Here is a 7582-nt window from a genome sequence, read left to right as displayed (position 1 = left end):
AATAATTTAAAAAAAAGGTTTATTTATCTTATGTATATGAGTACACTGTCACTGTCATCAGACACCCCAGAAGAGGGCATCGGATCCCCATTACAGATGGTTATAAGCCACCATGTGGTTGGTTGCTGGGAATTGAACTCAGGACTTCTGGAAGAGCAGTCAGTGCTCTTAATCACTGAGCCATCTCTCCAGCTCCACAGTAATTTTTATACATGTCTGGAGTTCACAGCTGTTATGGTAGAAGTGTTGTCCAATAGGATCTAATTTTCTCATATTAAAAACAGATCTCCTTTTGGGCATGGTGACATGTCTTTAATCTCAACACCCCAGAGGCAGAGGCAGGCAGAACTGAGTTCCAGACCAGTCTGGTCTACAGAGTAAGTTTCAGGATAGTCAGAGCTACACTGAGAAGCCCTGTAGAATACGAAACAAAATAAAACAAAACAAAGCATGGTATATTGTACTAAACTACATGCTTAGAAGGGTTCATAATGGTGATGACTTATATGGAATCCAGAAAAAAGATGCATAAAGAAAAAAATAATATTCATTCAGCACTCAAAGATTTGTAGAGACTGGGATTTGGGGGGACAACACACAAACACCACAACTGTAGAGCTACTGGAGTTCATGTGTGTATGCATACAGTGTAATTCTTCTTTTAAACTTATATAAAATATCCCTAAAATCACCAGGCATTGTGGTACATGCCTTTAATCCCCTTTAATTCCGACACTTGATGGTGGAGGCAGCCTGGTAGATGAGTGATTTTGAGGACAGCCTCCAGGGCTATGCAGGGAAACCCTGCTGGGGGGCAGGAGAAGGACAAGCTCCTAAAGTCTGTTAATTTTTTATCTCACTTCTACATTTAATCCAGTCATCTTATTGTTAATTTAATTTTAAATCAAGAAAAACAAAAACAAAAAAAACTCCACACCAAATATATTCATGTTCATGTCTATAACATTCAAACAAGTTTTGTCCTTTCCCTTTAAATTACATCCCTAAAGCTAAGCCCAAGGTCTTATTCCCATTGACTCATTCCTGAGACAAAATATTTGACTATACTGGCTAACTTGTCTAATCAGGACTTATCAACTCACCCTAGACTTCCCCCTTTTCTTCTTCGAAAACTAGTCCTCTTAAAACACCTACTGTCTGCTTTTGTCTGATCCAGAGGCAAACCCTCACAGTGCCTTGTCCCTCTTGGGTAATAAGTTTTTGTGCTGAGAACTTGGTGAGTGGGTGTGTTCTCCTAGGGGTCCTCCCTTACAAATAAAGGTAAGTTCATTACTACTAGGTTTCTTTCTTTGGAACTTGGTTATAATTAGTTTATTACTAAAATACTAAAAAAATACCAAGTCATTTGGCCATAAACTAACTCTGTAATTAAACTACTACTACATGCTGGGAGGTGGTGGCACATGCCTTTAATCTCTGGAAGCAAAGCCAGGTGGATGATGTCTGTGAGTTCAAGGCCAGCCTAGGCTACACAGCAAAACCCTGTCTTGAAAAACCAACCAACCAACCACCCCCGCCCCCAAACCCTTACTACTATAGTAAAAGGTTTCTGCTTAGTTAGCTAATTAGTACCCTTTAAAATTTTAGACAAATGAAACATGGCTTGTGTATGTGCAGATGTGGTTTTATGTGTATACACCATATTCCAGTTGAGGCTATAGGAAATCTTGGTTGTATTTAGGAGCTATTCAGTCTGATTTTTGAGATAAGGTCTCTCATAGGCCAGAAACTCACTGAGTAAATTAGGAGGCTGGCTGGCTATGAATCCCAGATTTTCCACCTTTCCTAGAGTTGGAACTACCAGTCTATGCTATCACACTTGGCCTTTTTATATGGGTTCAAGGGATTGAACTCACCTCTTCCAGCTTGTAATCAAGCATTTAAATGACTGGTTACATCCTCAGCCCCCATGTGCTTCTCTAACAATTTTGTATGTAAAAGAACTTATGTAGCAAGAATTCTAGTAGAATCATTATATCTATGTAAATATTAGAATGAAATAGTTTTCTAGAAGTACTCTGATCTTGAAGAAATCATTGTAGAAAACTGTTTTCTGTAAGCTACAGAGTTGTCTGAAGGAGATTTATAGCTTTTGCATAACTTTGGTCACAACAGTCAGTTCTGGCACACCTGAATATCTTGAATTATTGAGTACTACAAACAGTACCCAATAAACACCAAAGTTACAAAGGTGGGATGTTTTCCTTCAGGAAACATATTAGGGGCAAAAGTATGAGAAACTAAGCCCAAAAAATAACTTTTGTGAACAATTAATAAGTACGCTTTTGAGCATCTTTTCAACATTCAGTTCACAGAGGCTAGATTTCCCTGCTGTGAGTAAAGTCTTAATTCATCCTTGAGTGACCTTTTTTTAAATCGTCTCTTGAGACTCAGAACACTAACAAATTTAAGTATAGTAGTTTAACTCAGTGTATTTTATAATATATACTTAACAATTTAAAACGAGAAATTCTTTAGTTTTATAGTTTATATTTCTTAACTAATTTTTTTCTCACTTACCTTTTTCTTTATCCACTCTAATGACAACTACACATTCATTTCTGCCAATTCGGATCAGTTTGTTTATAGAACGGATACGTCGTCTGGATAATTCACTAAGAAGAATCATGCCTTCGATGTTATTGTACTCCAACAAGCTGACATAGGCCCCCATTTCAGCAATGGATCTTACATTCACCATCACTACATCTTCCACCTCAGGAAATTTGTGTTGGTAAAATCTACAACTTAGACCCGGCATTCTGCAATTTAAACAAACAAAAATAAAGTGTTAAGCTAAAAATAATCAATGTTGTAGACCTTGACAATGAAGGAACAGAACAAAGTAACATTGATGTTAGCCTCTTTAAATGTCAGAAAATGGATACCCAGGACTCAACTTTAGTTTTTATATGCTCCATATTTTTGTGATGCTTAGGCAATCACTTTTAGAGAAACTATTAAAAAATAATGACTATCTATAAAGTGCCGTGAGGCCTAAGGATTAAAGGAATATGACAAGATTAAAACACTATTTTAATATTACCACTTAAGTAGGGCATCTAGGTGTATATATGTACATCAACACTCTAGAGGCTTACCCAGAAGAATTATAAGTTTGAAAACAGCCTGGGCTATATACCTAGATGTCATCTCAAAACAAAAGCAAAGCAAAAACAAACTCCCAAAATACAGTAAACCAGTATTCAACATTTTAATAACTATCATGGAATGGGGGCGTGTGTGGGAAGCATCGTTATAACACGGTTTCAACATTACCTAAGCTACTCTTTGTCTAAGTCAGCTCAGATGGCATATGCTACCACATAATGTATGAAGGGAAGACTGATTACTTAAACCTAACCAATATGCCAAATGTTACAATCTTTTCTGTGATGCTGCCAACTGTGCCGAGTTTCTATTTACACACCAAGCAAGTCTTTCCTGACTTGCCCCTCATTAGCTGCACCCCTAGTCTAGTATCACTGTAGCTAAAATTACAGTATCACAAAATAAAACTTTATTAAGGGGCTGGAGAGATGCTTCGATGGTTGAGAACACTAGATGCTCTTCTAGCAAATGCTGATTCCATTTCTAGCACCTACATGATGGCCCACAAACTGTAACTCCCATCCAAGGGGTTCTGATGCCCTCTCTTTTGGTCTCTGTGGGCACTGCAAGAACATGCACGGTACACAGATATACATGCAGGTACAACACTCATAAAAAATGACTTCATATTTTATTTCCTTTTAAAACAAATGAGTTAAGGCTGAGTGGTGGTGGCAGTGCATGCCTTTAATCCTAGCACTTAGCAAACAAGAGTCAGGCAGATCAATGAGTCTGAGGCCAGCCCAGTGTACAGAGTAAGTTTTAGGATAGCCAAGGCTACCTAGAGAAACCCTGTCTCAAAAAACAAAACAAAAAAACCAACCAAAACCCAAATGACATAATTCAGTCATTATTTCTAATATATTATTCTCCAACAGTTTGATGAGGTAGGGCCTTATCCATGCTAGGGAAGTACTTCATCACCCTAGTTTTTCTGTTTTTATTTTGATAACACATATGCCTATTCTTGAGAAGAGCTTTATAAATCTCTACAGTTCAAGTGTCTTTTAATCTCCACGCACTAAAGATACTTAAAATCATTCCCTTTGATCCACCCAAAGTACCCAGCACCTTCTCTTTAATAATCCATATGCTAGAAATCATACAAGTTGGCACTATACTTTAAAAAGGAAGTCCTGAGACCTTAATTGTAGGTGAGGACTTTTATGTTTTCTTATTAATCATAACCTACTTACTGTTGTCAGAACTCAGAAGATAGGTAGTAACTATTGCCCAAAGGCCTAAGAAAATAAATGTGACATTTTAGTAACTTACTTTCTAAGAAGATCTATGACTTTGAGAACATCTTGGTTGACAAAGTGAGTTCCAGGACAGACAGGGCTATACAGAGAAACCCTGTCTCGAAAAAAATAAAAACAAAAACAAAAAAACCCAAAACAACCAGACATGCACATAGTCCCACTATCAACTGGGAAGATGTATGTGACATTCACACATCTGTTTCTATCAGTAGGACTAGTACACGATCTGGCCATCGCCTAGCTCTCTGACATACCACATTCTCTCTAGTTCTCCCTATTTGAAGATAAGGAAATGGAGGTGCAGGGCGAGCAACTTGCCCCTTTATATACTGATATGTGGTAGAAGTCAAAATTTGAGCCTAGTAAATTTTGAACTATTTGTGCTCTTAAAATTAGAATATATTAACAAATATTTTAGAAATATCTAACTTGATCACAAAGTAACACTGACAGATACTCAAGTGTGGGAAGTGCGTATCACGTATTAGGCCAAACTACCAGGACAGAACTAAAAGTATTGTTTATCTAAAAGTAACATGTGGCCGATTCATTTCTCCTCTGCTTAACAAAACAAGGATTTAGTAAACAAAAGAAAGTATCTACTCAGCTAGAATTACCCATTTGGAAACAGCAGTTTCATCTTTTAAACAGAGCTTCTCTTAAGGGAGGGAATGCAAATGTTTTCAAATATCTGTATATAGAAAACTCGAGAATTAAACAAAGACTTCCAAAGTAAGCATCAAAATAAATGCTGTAGAAAAATGTTCAACAATGTTAGGAGATTTAAAAGCTTCTAGTCATATTTATTAAGCAAATTTCTCCAAATAGTAGCATCCAAAAAGGTGATGTTTCTTGTCTTAGCCAGCTGGTTAAAGGTTACAGGCAACAGGGTAAAAGAACACAGAATGGAAACATGGCCACTATTTTAAAAGGCACAAATCTGTTTGCAAAATATGGAGTAAATAATGAAACGGTTTATTACTTACAGTAGAAAGAAAGTAGTCTGAAACTACAAAGGAATTCGTGTCACAAAGAACTTACATTTTGGCCGATTGACTAAATCAATTCATAAAAACAATTATTAAAAAAAGCCCATTTTTTTTTCTGTCAAAGCAGAAATCAAGAATTTATTCAGTCCTTTTTGATAGATTTCAAAGCATTCTGACTTTTTTCATTTTGCAATTTAATTTGTTACAATTTTTGGGGTAGTCACTACTTAGTATTAAACAATTCCGACAGAAAAATCCCTCCCTAGAGAATTAAGTACCAGTGGGAAAACAAATTAGGATTACAAGGTGTTATGAAAAAGCACAAAAAACAATTAACAGGAAACCAAGGAACACAAATATTGACTTCAAAGACAGATACATAATATGCACTAAAAACAAGAACTAAACTCAAAAGTCTTTAACAAGAAATCTGATATCCACAAAGTCTCCCTGTATCACACACAATATGACAATGTTAAGGGCTCTCCCACCCACCTCTAGAGACAGGGTTTCACTGTGCAGCTCTGGCTGACCTCAAGCATTTTCAGTGCTGGGATTAAAGATGTGTGTACCACACACCTCTCACACGGGATCCCACTTCTGCTTTTAGAGTAGTTAATGCCATACAGGCTGTACGTGTTCTGATATAAACAAACAAAAACACGTTTCGAAGCTAGTTTCAAATACCTTGCATTATTAGTATTTTGCCCCTGTTAACTTCTGGAGTACATTGTCATGTCACCATAGCAGATATGGGCAATGAACATTCCAAAATAAAACGTACCACGTTGGGAAAACGCTCTTAAGTTTACTAGTACAACTAAGTCTTTTGAGAATCAGGGCCTACCATCTGGCATCATATGCACAGAAAAAGCACTACAATTTCGTAACTGACATTTTTGATTAACTGTCCAGGGTTCCCCACCTCTTTAACAACAACAACTTAAGGAGGAGAAAAAAAAAAAAAATCAAGACTTTTCTGATGCACCCTTTCTTCAAGAAACAATGTTTGTTCCTTAGTGAAAATTAAAGCATCCTAAATATGGGGGGGGGTGTTTAAGAGCCCCAGTGCACATATAAACTTAACTCTTATTAAAGTTTTACGCTTTCAGCGTCCATAATTAAAAAAACTCCAGTTTTATTTTCGCAGTTACCCAAACAGAGCAAATAACGTCAACAGCTGATTTTAAATTCCAGGAATTCACTCATACAGAAATGCACAGCTAGAGGGAAAACTTAACGACTTTCAATATTAATAGTTACGTTTTGGACGTTTTTTTTAAACCTTAAATATGGTTTATCCTATTGTTTCTTAGGCGAAAAATTCAGTCTCCACAGTCAGAGAAAAGTTTTGGCAGTATCCTGGGGCCGAAAAGAAGGATAAAAGAAAAAAAAAAAATGCTCAAATTCTCCGGCCCGGTAAAAGCCAAGCGCTCAATCGTCCTGCACGAGGGGTGGGATGTCGGGAGGCTTCTCCAGAGGCCTCCCCACCACAAGACATCTTTAAGGAGGCTGTAAAAAAATCTACTCGGCCCACGTTCCTTCAGGGGTTCCTCCGCCCGTCCAGCCACGTTTCTGGCTCGCAGGAGCAGACAGCGGCTGGCGAGAGGGCGCAGGAAATCACCGGCGGGCGGTGGCGACGGGGTCCAGACACTTCCCGCGCAAGAACGGCCAAGGAGGGGGGATAGCCCGGGGCCTGGCCTCATGGACATAACTAAGGCGAATCCTCGGGGACAGCAAGCTGCGGGGCCGGTCACCTGAAGTGGATGTGTGAATCCCGAAGTAGGGTCCCACGCCGTGCTGCTTAGTGGCAACGAGGAGTCTCGGAACACCAACCCCGGACGCCGAAGCTCCTCAGCGTGCGCTTCGCCCAACCCAGCGCGCATGCGGAGCCGCCTCTCACTGCGCAGGCGCCGACAGAAAAGGGTCCTTCGTCACCACTAACCATAGAGTCTCGGTCCTCCTGATATGGGCGGTGTGAACCCATAGGAGTCACTTCCCTTGGTGTTTATAGATTTTTGCGGAGGGAGCTTGCTAGGCTCAAAAGAGAGGTAAGTTTCTGTTTCTTGCTCCGGGATGAGCGCTTTAAGTTTTCGTCAACCAAGAGAGGGCGCTGTGACGAACGGCGGAAAGCCGAGGAAGAGGAGGAGCGTGATCCTCTCCTGACCCATCCCTCGGAGCGTACCGGGTGCCGGCGAC

The 7582-nt window shown here is 39.1% G+C and overlaps 1 protein-coding gene across 1 annotated transcript in view; it reads right to left on the bottom strand.

The window, feature by feature from the left end:
- The window catches only part of Eif2s1 (eukaryotic translation initiation factor 2 subunit alpha), a 23573-nt gene extending 16015 nt beyond the window's left edge, over window positions 1-7558 (bottom strand). Inside the window, exons 1-2 of the mRNA XM_021201997.2 lie at window positions 7141-7558; window positions 2542-2783 (exon numbers count right to left, since the gene is read on the bottom strand). Coding sequence (XP_021057656.1) covers window positions 2542-2782 — 241 coding nt within the window. The 5' untranslated portion in view covers window position 2783; window positions 7141-7558. The remainder of the gene's footprint in view (window positions 1-2541; window positions 2784-7140) is intronic.
- Between the last annotated feature and the right edge of the window lie 24 nt (window positions 7559-7582).

Source organism: Mus pahari, chromosome 7, assembly GCF_900095145.1.
Source record: "Mus pahari chromosome 7, PAHARI_EIJ_v1.1, whole genome shotgun sequence".
NCBI classification, from domain to species: Eukaryota; Metazoa; Chordata; class Mammalia; order Rodentia; family Muridae; genus Mus; species Mus pahari.
The sequence above is the reverse complement of the archived record's forward strand: the minus strand, read 5'-3'. Positions and strand labels throughout refer to the sequence as shown.